The sequence below is a fragment of the Orycteropus afer genome, unplaced genomic scaffold (genome assembly GCF_000298275.1).
Source record: "Orycteropus afer afer isolate SDZICR_OR568_19922 unplaced genomic scaffold, OryAfe1.0 scaffold00368, whole genome shotgun sequence".
NCBI classification, from domain to species: Eukaryota; Metazoa; Chordata; class Mammalia; order Tubulidentata; family Orycteropodidae; genus Orycteropus; species Orycteropus afer.
In genome coordinates, this window is record NW_006921955.1 from 588,307 (window position 1) to 604,459 (window position 16,153).

Sequence of the window (16,153 nt, forward strand, 5' to 3'; positions counted from 1 at the left end):
TGTTATGTGCCGTCGAGTCAGCCCTGACTCATAGCGACCCCTCCTTGGGTTTCCGAGGCAGTATCACTACGGAAGTAGGATTGCCCAACCTTCCTTATATATGACCCAGCAAATCTATTTAAGAGAAGTAAAATCAATTGTCAACAAAGAAACTTGTACACACAAATATTTATAGCAGAATGATTTACCATAGTTAACAAGCAGAAACAACCCAAACGTACACTTAAATGTGCTGTTCAGCACAAAGTAAAATTAAGAACAGCCTGACATTATCTAAGCTGGGAAATTAGACTTTATATCCATATATATTACTATAAAGCAGGTCGGGAACATACCATTATATTTTATGCCCTTATTTATAAACTTTTCTGATAGAAGTTCACATTTAAATTTAAATAATGAATTAAAGCTAATTAAGTCAAGTGGTTGAAGACTCAGTAAGCTGGGACTAGAACACCAGACTTGCCAAAAGACTATATATACATCCAATTAATTCATGATGCTTCTTTCTTTCTCAATCTCAAAATCTCTATCTAAAAAGAGGTTGGTAGCATTAGCCTACCTTATTCAGTTGAAAGGCAAACTAATTAGAAATTCATATAAGAATTGAAAGCTTTATAAACTACTGTGTACATGTTAATAACAATGAACTAAGTCCTATAAAGTATTCACACTGCATTTAACCAGTAAACCATTCTATGGTTTATTGATTTGTGTTGTTTGATTTGATTTTAGTAACCCAGCTAAGAATGTAGACTTAGGTTTCTAGAACAAGTAGTAATCATTTCCCTAAGTCTTGCTTAAACTTCCAGAATTAAACTACAAACCAGTGCCTTGCTTTGGTTCACTGTAAACCACATAAAAATAACTCTTACCTTTACACCTTGAATGAGGCCATTCATGAGGAATGTGTGTTGAGGAAATGTTTCATGAAGAACCTACAAAAAGCAAACAAACATAAGAAAAAATGCAAACTAAAGGAAAAGATTTAGGTCTTCATTAATAGCTGTTAGGTAAATAAGATCAACTATGTAGAGAAAAGTTTAAAAATATGAATAAAATATGAAAAGAATTTTAAAAGTATGAAAAGCTCAAAAGGCAAGAACATAAAATAAAGCAAGAACTCAAAGGGGTAAGCTGAGTACTCAAAGTTGTTTTTGCCACACAAAAAACGAGCAGCAAAAGTTAAGTTGTTGACTGGCTACCTCCCCTCAACTACAACATGTTTAAGCTGGCAGCCAAAGGGTTACATGAACTCAGGTATAGACCTGCAGCCCCACTTCCTGTCATCACCTAGTACATGTACTATCAATAGAGTACAGAAAACATAAAGCCTTGAATTTGGATTATAGTGATTCCAGACTAGTAGCCTCCTCAGATGCTTTGTAACAAAAGGCTAAAATCACCTCTGAAAGGCCTACAATCAACCATACGTATATTTTTCAAGTATAATGACCAGCACACAAAAAGCTAACCATATACAAAAGATAATAAGAGACTTCCAGTAAGACAGTGAGAATAGGCAGACAAGCTACACAGACCCTCTTCAACAAATAAAAGAGAAACCAATTGACAGTGATACAGAAGATAACCCTGGAGCCCTGAGCTTTGAAAGGAAGTATACAGAAGTGGGTTAGGCACCAACTAATAAAAAAACTTGAATGAAAACAGTGAGTACCAAGATGGACAGAACCGCAGACTGTCAGTTACTCGGATGGCACCAACAGCCTGAATACTTCCAAGTGGTGTTGGGACCTGATAATTGACTTAAAGATCAGCCCTGGTCACCAAGGGCTGTGGGGATGACTGCGCTCTTGGCCTATGACTAGGAAGGGAAACGGCAAGGAGGGAGACAACCTGAGCAGTGGAATTTCGGCTGTCCAGAGCGTGCAACTATTTTGACTGTTTATAAGTGGCATCCACAGTGAATATTTAAAGTGACCAGGGGTACAGCCATTTTGAATGTTTACAAGTGGTGGCCATTTAGGATTTTTTAAGTGACAGCATTCTCATTCGGATTCCAGGGACCTAATAGGCTATGTTTACCAAGGACGGCAGAGACACATGGGAGGCTGACAACAGGAAAGGAGACAGGTGGTGAGTGTATAAGTGTTGCCAACTAGCAAATAAGAGGAGCACAGTACCCTGCTTACGTAGATAACATACAAGCAAACAAAGAAAATAAAAATCACGGGCAAGTCACACCAACATACAATCATCAATTAAATATAAACACAAAAAATGTCACAATGTCTCGGAGACAACAGAGCATTATGCTCCACACAAAGAAGCAAGACAAAGCAAGAGAAACAAGGGACCAGGATACAAACCCAAAACACATCCCTGAGGAAGAAGCAGAATTGGAACTCCCTGATAAGGAATTCAAAAGAATTATATTCAGGAACCTTCAACAGATTGAGAGACAGATCAAGGAAAACACTGACAAAAACCTAGAACAATTTCGAAAGACAATACAAGAACAAAATGACAAAATAAATGAAAAATTAGGAATGATACAAAATCTACAGACAGAAATCCAGAAGACTAATACTAAATTTTCAGAAACAAGGAAGACATTGCATGGGCAAAGGAGTAGAAGTGAATCAATGGAAGACAGAAGTAGTGAGATTGAAGACGGATACCTCAATACTTCTTTGGAATGAGAGCAATCAGAAAAAAGATAAAAACAAAATGAAGAAAGGCTAAGGCTGATGTAGGATACCATCAAAAGAATGACCAACCTGCATGTAATCGGAATTCAAGAACAGGAAGAGACAAATAAAACTACAGATAAAATTGTCAAAGATTTGTTGGAAGAGAGTTTCCCTGGTATGATAGAAGATGAGAATATATCCATTCAAGAAGTTCAATGAACCCCAAACAGGACAGACCCCAAAAGAAAATCACCAAAATATATCATCATCCAAAACCAAAGAGAAAGAAAGAATCCTGAAAGCAGCACAGGAAAAACAAAAAGTTACCTACAAGGGGCAACCAATAAGACTAATCTTGGATTTCTCAGCAGAAACTATGCAGGTGAGAAGACAATGGGATGCTGTTTACAAAACCCTGAAAGCAAAAAATTTCCAACCAAGAATTATATAGCCAGCAAAATTAGAACATTTCCAGATATGCAGAAATTAGGGAAATTTGTTAAAACCAGACCAACATTACAAGAGATGCCAAAGGGAGTCCTCTGGGCAGCAAACCAACAACAGCAGACAACAACTGACCATTAACACACATGATGACATAAGCCAGAAACCAACAGTTATGGAAGTATCCAAAGGAAATAAGCCCACAAGATTGGGAACCAAAGATATCAACTGACAAATGAGGACAACAAACCAAAATGAGGGGAAAACCTGTGTAGTTACAGAACTTCTAAATGGTAGGAAAGTCAAGAGAACTGCAAGACAGAATGGACTGTTCTAAACTTGGGAAGAAAATAAAAAATCACAGGGTAACTTCAAAGAAAAATGGCAAAGCTTCACATCAAAACAAAAAAGAGGACCAGCACAAATATTTAGCAAATACTAAAACAACAGCAGAGAAGGATGTGATAACACAACTCATAAACAAAATGAGCTCAGCACAGAAAATTATAAGCAACAAAGAAATCACCAACACCATGAAAAAGCACATAACAAAATGACAGCAACAAATTCATACCTGTTGATAATTACATTGCCAAGAGTAAAAAGAGAACCTACAGATTGGGAAAAAATATTTGGTAATGAAGTATCTGACAAGGGACTTATCTTTAAAATTTATAGAAAACTTCAACACCTCAACAACAAAAAGATTAACAACCCAATTAAAAAATGGGCAGAAGACATGAATAGACACTTCACCATCGAGTTGGATCCAACTCATAGCAACCCCTCCTTGGCTTTCCGAGGCAGTATCACTATGGAAGTAGATTCCTCAACCTTCCTTCTGAGGAGTGACTAGTGGGTTTGAAAACCAGCACTTTGGTTAGCAGTCAAATGCCTTAGGCACTGCACTACCAGAACTTCCTCTAGAACAACAGAGGTAGGAAATACCTGCATGTATGTTCATATATTCATACACATACATGCACACAGCTGTTTTACTCCTACTTCCACTTAAAATTACACTGGTATGGAAGAAGAAATATGAAACTAAATTTACAACACCACTGGCTGATATAAGGCAGGCACTTCTGGATGATATAGAATAGGTGGGAGAAGGCTGATATCAAAACCTAAAAGAAATGATGAAAACAGAGCATTTGAAAGTAGAGATGCAAACAGATACTTGTTCACTAATGTTCACTGCAGCATTATTTGTAACAGCCAAAAGGTAAAAATAACTATCGATAGAGTAGGCAGTTAGTTAGGCAAGAACAGGGGGCTTGAGAAGGGATCAACAGAGTGTGGGAAAAAAAGCCCTAGCAGAAATCCTTCCAAGGCAGGAAGCTAGAGATAAGACAAGAAGGTAAAGATAACCTCAACTTACACCACAGAAGATGAGTAGCAGGTACACCTCAGACGTGTGCAGAGGGCAACTTCTGTGTCCTTGGATTTGAGCCAATTTGACCTTATAGCCATTATAATAAATTATAATGAATTAGCACTGTGGTTTTGATCTTCCTGGTGGGCAATAAAGGAGGATCATGGGAAAGTTAAGATGGCTGAACCAGAAAGTTTAGCTATATAAAGAAAGAAAACAGAAGAAGGAATGGTATTGGTAGAATGATATAAGGAAGCTTATTTCCTGCCCAAATACAGCTCCTACTATTTTGATGGTATAAAAAGACTGTTGTACAGAGCTCAAGGCTGCTCCCTCTATAGGAGTAAGCCCATTATTACCCCTTTGGGAGTGTACTTTCACTTAAATAAACTTGCTATTGCTTGTTAATGTAAAAGGACGTGTGGTGTGTCTGTGTGTGGTCTCTCAAATTCTTTTCTGAGCGAACACAAGAACCTATTTCAAGACCTCTCCTGGGTAAAGGAAATCCTAATGTCCATCCAACCAAATGCCCATCAGCAGATGAATTGACAAAGCACAGTATATACATTCAATGCAATATTACTCAGTTGTAAAAGAAAGTGCTGATACATGCTATAAATGTGGGTGAACTTTGTAAACATTACACTAAGTGAAATAAGTCAAATGCAAAAGGACAAATACTATATTATTTCCCTTACATGAAATATCAAGAAGAGGAAATGCATACAGATAAAAATTTTATCAGTGATTACAAGGGGATGGAGGAAGAAAGAAGAAGAGGGAGTTACTGCTTATGACATACTGGGCTTCTACTTGAGGTGATAAATTTTTGGGGAAATGGATGGTTGAATAATGTCATTGACTTGTCCAGTTAATACAGGCTGAAACAGCATTTTTTGTGACACATATTTTATCACAGTTAAAGAAAAAAGTTCAGCCAGGGGGTGGAGGTGGGGGTGGGACAACAAATAACTGCTCACCTGCATATTTATCCTGAGATAAGAACATAGTTCTCTGAAATGGGACTTCTTAGTGGGATATGCACAGAACTGAACAGAGTGGGATTCAAAAAGGATAGTGTCCCATATCACTAATGGCTTCCTAGAGTGACACAAAGGCCTACAACCAGACTGTAAATTACTTGAGTACTCTAGAGGAAATCCCCAGGGTACCCACACTTTCACAGACCAAGAGCTTTTCTAACTAGTTTTTGCATTTGATTTTAAGGAATAGAGCCTCCCATTCCAACTGGTGAACTACACTTTAGCTACTATCACAGTTACGAAATTGGCTATGACCTATCTGCAAACTGGTGCTGTTTAACTCACACTGTTTTCCAAAGAATGAGTTATTGTTAAGATGTAATTTCAGGAAATTTTGCCTAAAATCTATGTGCTTTTCTAGTTTCTCACAGAAAGTCAGAAGATCTGAAAACTTGGAGCCTGAATTACCATCCCACCGATTGGTTAAGTAAGCAGATAGTATCTACTGCTTCTGTAGAAGAAGCATACATTCTAACAGTAACACCAAGTCACTCTTACCCTGTTTCTTATATTTTATATTACTTGCCAAGCCTAGAAGATATTTGTTTTCATCTATGCCTTCATCTGTAAGTATAAAGAAATACACAAAATTTACTAACAAAAATATTTTTTTTTAGTACTTATTGAAAGGTACAAAAAAAAGACACAAAAAGAAACATAATATACCTTACTTCCTGTTATTTGGCCTTTTGATCTGGGTTGCTAAGATCTGGACTACACATGAGGCTAGTAAATGGTGGCTGACCAGACTAAGAAGGAGATGCTGATGTAATCAGGAGGCATGATGTAATCTATCATGGCTATGCGGTGAGGCCAGTAACAGCCCAGAGGCTCTCCTGGACTCCTGAATCTGGCTAAGTTTCATGAGGCATGATACAAATAATCATGCCCCTGTACTGAGGGTTTAAAAAGCCCTGAGCAAGGTTGTGGTCACTGCTTGGTCACAGCCAGCTACCCAGAGGGGCTGAGTAGTTGAACCTGTGGGCTTAGGACCATAGTCGCAGGAGACATCAAGCTCAATTGGCATAACATACTATACAAAACATTGTTCCACCTCCTACTTTGGCGAGGAGCGACTGGGATCTTAAAAGCTAGCAAGCTGCCAACTAGATGCAATGATGGGTCTCTTCTCATCCAGAGCAAGGAAGAATGAAGAAAACCAAAATTCATGGAAACAATTAGTCCTAGAGACTGGTACACCATCCGATCTGCAACCTATACAACTATGAGATCAGAAAAACTAGATGGTGCCCGGCTACCACTGTCATCCACTTGGAAGGGGATCTAGGTAGGAGATCCTTGATAAAGAGGGAGAACAATGTGGAACAAAACTCAAAATCATTTGGAGGAAAAAAAAAAAAGGTGGGGACCAGGTTTGCTGGTCCGATAGAGCCTGGTGGAACCACTGAGACTATGGCCCCTAGCTGCCCTTCAGGTCTGGAATTGAACCCACACCTGTGGTTTCTAGCCAAACAAAATACAGGCATATGAGTTGAACATTTACCTCAAGTAGATACACTCTTTGGAGAGAACAATCATGGGAGAAAGAAGGGCCGCCTATGCACAGGGAGACAGCTCAGAGGGCAGGAATGCATGGAGGGATGGACACTGGGAAGGAGGTGGGAGGGGAGCTGTTGCATTGTGGTAAACTGTAGTCAATGACATGAGACAAAGTATATCTGAACTGCTGTATGGAAAATGAATTTGCTCTGTAAATCTTCACCTAAATCACAATTTAAAAAAAAAAAAAAGATAAAAAAGCCCTGAGCCCTGATGCTCAGACTGCAAGAACCAACATCCATCTGCTGGTGGGGTATGTGGGAGTAGAAGTTCTAAAGTGGGACCCCTGCTGGACCTTGCCCTATGCATTACTTAATCTGAATCCTTTTCTTTTTTTTTTTTTTTGTTATATTAAAGCTGTTATTGTAGGTATGGTGTATCTAATGAGTTCTGTGAGTCACTGCAACAAATTACAGGACCCAAGTCACTGCAGCAAATTATGGAACCCAAAGATTACAGCCTAGAAAACTACATGGAGTAGTTCTACACTGTCGCATGGGGTCACTATGCATCCAAAATTGACTCAAGGCAGGTAACAGCAGGAGAGAGTAGTCAGAGCTGGCTGGTGTGAAGTGAAGGAAATCATATGGCCTCCTAAGCTTATAGGAGCTATGGTGGCACAGTGCCTAAGGCACTTGACTGCTAACCAGAAGGCTGGAGGTTCAAACGCACTAGCCACTCCTCAAAAGGAAGATTGGGCAATCTACTTCTGTAGTGATACTGCCTTGGAAACCCAAGGAGGGGTAGCTATGAGTCAGATGCTGCTCCATGGCAATGAGTTTCATTTTGGTTTCCTAAGCTTGTGGCCAGTACTCTCTGACCTAGTCCCAGGTGGAAGGGGATAAGAGAGACAAGAGTTGTGTGGGCAGCTGGAGTCTGAACTGAACAAAAAAAGGAAGCTGCGATTTCCATAGGATGCGGTGTGGAGTGGTATTTGTTATCTCCCACATAATCAGGCATCAGAAGTGGGTGAGGGTGATCTTAGTCTCCCTGGACTAATTTGTATAATTGCCATATTTGGCAGGATTCTTTACAACACCTCAGACATCACACTTCCAAATAACCAAAGTATCGTAGGAAAGAGGAAAAAGAATTTAAAATAATAAAGTGTTGACTTTTGCCTGGGATTGGACCACGCCAAGGGGTCAAAGCATCGCATTGTTTCTTCTCTAGCACCAATGGGACCAAGCTGGGCCCATCTTTGCCGGGATCAGGGATGACCAGCATCTTTAGCAGTCCACACACGCTCATACAGGGCTGTAACCTCTTCCAGACACCTGGGACACTCTGGCCAAGGACTGAGAATGATGAGTATCCCCTCCACAAAAAACACGGAAGAGATGCTTACTTGCTGGTTGTTTTTCAACTGCGTTAGGCTTTGGCCAAAAAATCATAATGTGGGTGCTTCAGACTCCGTCCACCCAAACTCCCCTTTGCTTGACTGCAGAAATTTAAGGCACAATAAAAGATGTTCACTGATGGGTTGGAGATTACACAGTGTATTAGCAGAAGTATTTGGCCTTCACACCTCACTTACTCTAAGCTCCACTGATATGAGGAAATACTCAGAACTGTAAAACACTACAAAGAAAGACTTTTATTTGTGAGGCTATGACTGGTTGTGCATGTGTCTCCCACACCGCCTCATATTTTTGTTTCACTGAATCTTGTAAATCTACCCTTTCTTTTTCTGTTTCTGTCATCCAATTAAATTACCTCTGGCAGATAAAATAAAATATGTGTCCTCCAAGAGATTAAAGATGTCACATGCATTAAAAACAATGTGCTGCACTGTTACCTGCACCAAAGTGAAACAAAACAACAAAAGGAAGTCATTAAGGATTGATTACAGAAGGAAACACAGAATACAAAAAAAGAATGAAGAACATCAGAATGGATAAATATCATTACAAATCTAACTGAATACTGACTGTACAGTACATCACAATATAAAAAAGTATTGTGATATCTGAAAATACAGAATTTAACTGCATAATAATACTGTAATGTAAAAGGTGGAAAATAAGCACATGACTTTCAATAGACGATGGAACAAGTAGATAAATCAATGAGTATACGAAGGTATAAGAAATAACGAGCAAACCTGACATATAGTAAACAATACTCCAATAGCAGAATATATACTCAAAAAGTCACATGGAACACTTATCAGAATTAATCAAATCTTAGGACAAAAAGCCTCACCACCCACTGCTACTGAGTTGATTCGGACTCATGGCTACCTTTTAGGAGAATAGAACTGTCATATAGGGTTTCCAAGGCTATAAATCTTTATGGAAGTAGATTGCTTCACCTTTCTCCTGCAAAGTAAGGCTCAAGAAATTTCAAAGGACTTTAAATCATTCACATTATATCTTCTGACCACACAGTAATTAAAGTAGTAATTAAACATCCCCAAATGTTTGGAAGTTAAGATAGTATAGTTCCAACACCCCATGGGTCAAAGAAAACATCATAGGGAATACTTTTTTAAAAAATATTGAGCCAAATGGTAATAAAAACATAATACATCAAACCTCAAGGTCTACATAAGTCTATGCTTAGAATGAAATTTAGAGCCTCAATTACATATAACAGAAGAGAAAAAAAAAGTTGAAATCAATTTCTAAGCTTCCATATCAAGAAATACATAAAAATAAGAAAAACAAAACAACAAATTCAACCCAAAGGGGAAAGAAAACAACATAATAAGAAAGATAGGAGCAGAATCAATTAAATAAAATCCAAACATCCAATAATAAAACTAAATAGAACTTCTTTAAAAAAAAAACAAAACTGATTTTAAAAAATAAAACTGATTCAAAACAAAACAAAACAAAAAAAACAATACGAAGAATGCAGATATTATAAACACCTGTATATCAATAAATTGGACTTGTCCTTGTTAGGTGGTGTGCAGTCAACTGAAACATAAGGACCCTATGAACACTACAACAAAAGACTGACCAGTCTTGTGCCATCTTCACAACTGTTCCTATGTTTGAGGCCACTGTGGCAGCCACTATGACAATTCGTCTCATTGAGGATCTTTTTCTTTCTTGCTGGCCCTATACTTTACACCAAGCATGATGTCCTTCTCCAGGGACTGGTCCCTCCTGATCCCATGTCCAAAGTACATGAGACAAAGTTTTACCATCCTCCCTTCTAAGGAACACTGTGGTAGTTCAGTTTGTGTGTCAACTTGGCTGGGCCTGGTTGAGTGGCTGGGCAGCTGGTGGTAGTTAATCCCCATGAGGAAACTGGCAATCAACTCCATGGTGGGATCTACCACAAGCAGCTGGGTAGCTGCCTTTGGGTATGTGGTCTACTCCCTGTATATAAGGAGAAGCCTTTGGGAATGATCTCTAGCCTATGGTACACTTGGACCCTGCATGTAGCCATGTCATTGTTCAGCAGCCTGCTATGCTCTGCCGACCTTGGGACTTACAATGGACTTACGTTAATGGCCTGCTGTGTGGATTGGTAACATTGGCACTGTGCCTTTTTACTTGTCAACCTTGGGGCTTCTCGGCCTCAGTAGGCAGCAGCTGAGTGAAGAAACACCTCTAGATCTAGTGGGCCAGGAGCAGGAGGTAGAGCTGGACCCCAAGGTTGAGGGGCTTTCACCCAGACCCTCGAGCCTGGCACTTTGAACTTGGACTTAAAGCCTCCAACTTGTAAGAATAAACTTCTGTTTGTTAAGGCCATCCCATTTGTGTGTATTTCTTGTCAGAGTGGCAGTAGGTAACCAGAACAAATACTCTGGCTCTACTTCTTCCAAGACAGATTTGTTCGTTATTCTGTTTGATGTTCATGGCATTCTATGGTATATTCAATATTTTCTGTCAGCACCGTAATTCAAATGCATCAATTCTTTGGTTGTCCTTATTCACTGTCCAGCCTTCACAAACATATGAGGTACCTGAAAATACCATGGCTTGGTAAGGTACATCTTAGTCCTCAATATGATATCTTTGTTTTTGAACACTTTTAAGAGGTCTTTTTCAGCAGATATACCCAATGCAATATATTGTTTGACTTCCTGCCTGCTGCTTCATTGAGCACTGTTGGGGATCTGTATAGAAAGAAATACATGACAACATCATTATTTTCTCCATTTATTATGATATTGCTTATTGGTCCAATTGTGAAGATTTTTGTTTCCTTTATGTTGAGGTGCAATTCATACTGCAGGCTGTAGTCTTTGATCTTCATTAGTAAATGCTTCAAGTCTTCTTCACTTTCAGCAAGCAAGGTTATGTCATCTGCATATCACACGCTATTAATGAGTCTTCCTCCAACACAATTTTCTTCATATAGTCCAGCTTCTCAGATTACGTGCTCAGCATACAGACTGAATAAATATGGTGGAAGAATACAACCCTGACACACACCCTTCCCTATCTCAAACCACACAGCATCCCATTGTTCTGTTCAAATAATTGCCTCTTGGTCTAAGTACAGGTTTCACATGAGCACAATTAAGTGTTCTGGAATCCCCATTCTTCAGAAATGTTACCCAAAATTTATTATGATTCACACATTTGAACGCCTTTGCATAGTCAATAAAAAACAGGTAAACATCTTTCTGATACCCCTCATTCTACATACTCTTCTAAATCCAGCTTGAATTTCTGGCAGTTCCCTATTGATATATTGCTATAAATATTTTATATCTTCAGCAAAATTTTACTCATGTATGATATTAATGATATTGTTCAATAATCTCCACATTTGGCTGGATTGCCTTTCTTTGGAATGGGCACAAAAATGGATGTCTTCCATCTTGGCATAAATGAGTGAGCACTTCAGTGCTGTATCTGTTCGTTTAAACATCAATAAACCATTCAAAATGGACTGATTTACACTTAATGAAGAAACCCTGAAAATCACAACTTACCAAAATACACTATGAAAAAGAAGTCTTAGTACTTATATCCAATTTAAAAAAAAAAAAAAACTGAACCAGTTGCTGCACTCAGACTACCTCCTTCATCCAAATTAGAAAGGAAAAAGTAAAACTTTCTATTCCCAGATGACATGATCTTATATACAGAAAATGCCAAAGAATCCACAAGAATGCTCTAGAGTTGATAGACGAATTAAAAAAAAAAAAAAATCTGTATTATAAGTACATATGAAAATAAATTGTTTCCATATATCATCAATGAACAATCCAAAAGAAAAATTAAGAAATTCTATTAACAATACCATCTAAAAAAAATAACTAGAATACATTTAATCAAGACTTACACACTGAAAACTATAAAACACTGCTGAAAGAAATGGAGACCTAAATAAATATAAAACAAAACCAAAAACCAAACTCACTACCATCGAGTCAATTCCGACTCACAGCAATCCCCTTTGGGTTTCCGAGGTGGTAAATCTTTACAGAAGTAGAGTGCCCAGTCTTCCTCCCACAGAGTGGCTGGTGGGTTTGAACCACCAATCTTCTGGTTTGCAGTCAAATACCTTAGGCACACTCAGGGTAGTATGGCTCCACCAGAGCTCCTTTAAATAAATATAAAGACATTCCATATTCTATAAAATCCTACAAAGTTCCAACGGCATGTTTTGCAGAAATAAAAACATTAATCTTGAGATTCACATGGAATTGCAAAGGGCACAGAATAGCCAAAACAATCTTGAAAAAGAATAAAGTAGTAAAACTCCCATTTCCTGATTTCAAAACATACTACAAAAGCTACAGTAATGAAAACAGTATGGTGCTACTATAGGATAAACATACAGACCAATAAAATAGAAGTAAGATTCCCAAATAAACCCATACATATATGGCCTACTGACTTTTGACCAGGGTGCCAAGTCTATTAAATGGAGAAAGAACAGTCTACTCAACAAATGGTGTTAGGAAAACTGCATTTCCACATGTAGAAGAATCAAGTTGGACCCATATCTTACACCATGTAAGAAAAGCAATTCAACTTGGATCAACATTCTAAATATAAAATCTAAAACCATAAAATACTTACAAGAAAACACAGAGATAAATCTTTAGGACCTTGGATTTGGCAATAAATTCCTAGCTATGACACGAAAAGCACAAACAACAAAAGAAAAAAATTAATAAAATGAACATAGAAACTAAAAACTTTTGTGCATCAAAGGACATTATCAAGAAAGTGAAAAAAACAATCTAGAAAATTGGAGAAAATATTTTGCAAGCATATGCCTGGTAAGAGATTAATATCCAGAATATATAAACAACTGCTATAATTCAACAACAAAAATCAGTTTAAAAATAAGCAAGGTTTTGAATAGACACTTTGCCAAAGACTCTATGTATACAGCCAAATAAGCACATAAAGATTCTCAGATGAAACACGACACACTCAGGGTAATATGGCCAAAGACATTATGCTAAGTGAAATAAGCCAATCACAAAAGGACAAATATGGTATGACCGCACTTACATAAAAAGATTTTTTTAAAAGTACGTATTTAGAGATTAAAGTTTATTAGTGAATACCAAGGACAGGAGGGATGGGGAATGAGAGGGATTACTGCTTATGGGACAATGATTTTCAGTATATGGTGATGGAAAAATCATATTGATGGGTAGCACTGCACAGCCCACTACTATAATCGCTGTCAATAACTTGTATACTTGCAAAAAGCTGAATTGGTTAAAGTTGTGATATACTTACAACAAAACAACAAGAGTAGCTGCAAAGATTGCTAATGTACAACTGAAAACCTCATGGGATCTGTTTACTTGGTTTGGAAATTTGAGGTAATCACTTCACAGGACATCTCATTTAATTGGGCTAATAACATGTTTAGTGCTTCTGTTTGGTCTCATCTAGAAGATGTTTTTAAGGCACACAGTACTTATACTCATTACTTTTTGAACCAGACTGTTACAAGGAGACCAAGATGACACAGGCCCTGACAAGGAATTGAACCAGCACTCCAAAGGACAGAGCATGTGTGACATCCCATAATGCATCATATCAAGTATCCCAGAAGCCTTTGCAACCCGTGTCAAGTATCAACCTCTACTGCACCTACGCACCCATTTAATTACCATAACCCAACCCACAACTTCCCATTTTCCCAAAACACCCACTCTTCTCCAAAAATGTAATGTAATTTTTTTAGCCAAAAACCGGTAAACCTCAGCCCTCCCAGCGCTCAGGTAGAGAGGAGTTAGCACTGCCCTCTTCCATCTCTGAATTCAGAGCTCTTTCCATCTCTGGCCAGACTCTCTATTATAAAACTTGCTCACAAGAAATTCTCTCTCATCTGGTCATTCTTGGTCAGTGGAAGACAAGGCCTTCTTTGGTGGGTCCTTTTATTGGGGTCTCTCTCAGACACCCCAAAAAATGCAACACTAGGATGTAGAACATAACTTTATGAACTATATTAGGCCAATTAACCAAGACGTCCCAGTACATAATGGTCCAAATCCTTCAAACCCAGAAATTCAATCCCATGAGGTGTCTTGTTTATGCCTAAGTGTCCGTAACTGTGTTCCCATGTGCTTTGTTATATAGATTAATATATGTATGTACAGTCACATACACATAGTCCTATATATATATAAACATATATACTCATATACATAAATATATATATATGCCTAAATAAATTATTTTCTTGTTTCAAAATCATGTATACCATTTTTCGTTGTATACTTTTTAATGATATTGTTTACCTTTGTCAAGCTGTGTATACTTTACTCGCATTCAGTGATATCTTCCCCATCACAAAAATTAACAAATGTCTATTATACATCTAGGAGCTCTGGTGGTGGTGTGGGTATGGCATGTGGCTGCCAACCAGAAGGTAGGTGGTTCAAACCCACAAGCTGCTCTGTGGGAGGAAGATGAGGCAATCTTCTTCTGTAAAGATTTGCAACCTTGGAAACCCAATGAGGGTTGCTATGAGTAAGAATTGACTTGATGGCAATGAGTTTGGTTTGGTTTATTATCTAGGGAGTAAATCTCCCTCTCTCTGTCCCATACCTGGTAACTACTAACATATAATATTTGCTATTTTGTGACTGACTTATTTTGCTCAACATAAGATCCCTTCAGTTCATCTATGTTCCAAGATGTTTCAGGAACTTATTTTTCTTTATCAGTGAGTAGCAGTCCATTGTATTTATGTACCACGTTTTACTTATCCATTTATCCACTGATGGGTACTGAGGTTGTTTCCATCTTTTACTATTGTGAATAGACGTGATGAACACAGGTGTGCATAGGTCTGTTTTTGTCATTTCTGTTAAATCCCTAGGGTATATACATAGGTTGCTCCAGTATCCTATGCGTATGTACAGTCTCCAGAAAACCCAGGTTTCTGGAGTGATTATCAGTTCTTTATGATTGTCTCATGTCCTAGAATGACCTGTTACATTCCTGGCTAGTCTGGCAGCCTGAGAACGCTCCAAAGTAAGTGAGCCCTCTCAGTAGCAGCCCGCTGGTTAAGTTACCAAACCCACAGGTGGGGGGCAAGTGGACACTTCAGGATTGCAGACTCGCTGTTTTTGTCCAGAGTTCTGCAGTTTATTGAACGAATGCTTCTCAGTTTATTGCATACCTTTGGCTGAACTCCAGAGCTCTGAAATAGTTGGTTTTTTTCTTTTGTCCAGTTTTATTAATGCTCTTAGAGAGAACATTTGTTGACTGCCTTATGAAATCCATTAAAACTCAAGTCTGGTGATATTTTTAATAAATACTTTATATAAAAATACAGTTTCTTTTCCTTTTTTTTTTTCTTTTGTATTGTGATTTGGGTGAAGATTTACAGAGTAAATTCACTTTCCATACAGCAGTTTACAAATAACTTTGTCTCATGACATTGACCACAGTTTACCACAATGCACTTCCTCCCCATAGTTACCCCTTCCCAGTGTCCATCCCTCCATGGACTCCTGCCCCCTAAGCTGTCTCCCTGTGTACAGGCAGCCCTACTTTCTCAATGATTGTTCTCTCCAAGGAGTGTATCTACTTCAGGTAAATGTTCAACTCATATGCCTGTCTTCTGTATGGCTGGAAACCACAGGTGTGGGTTCAATTACAGACCTGAAGGGCAGCTAGGGGCCA

General features: G+C 38.3%; 1 protein-coding gene across 1 annotated transcript in view; it reads right to left on the minus strand.

The window, feature by feature from the left end:
* Positions 1–16,153, minus strand: part of MFSD14B (major facilitator superfamily domain containing 14B) — a 229,939-nt gene that overhangs the window by 96,798 nt on the left and 116,988 nt on the right. The window contains exon 3 of the mRNA XM_007953001.2: positions 876–938. Within this exon, the coding sequence (XP_007951192.1) occupies positions 876–938 (63 nt within the window). The remainder of the gene's footprint in view (positions 1–875; positions 939–16,153) is intronic.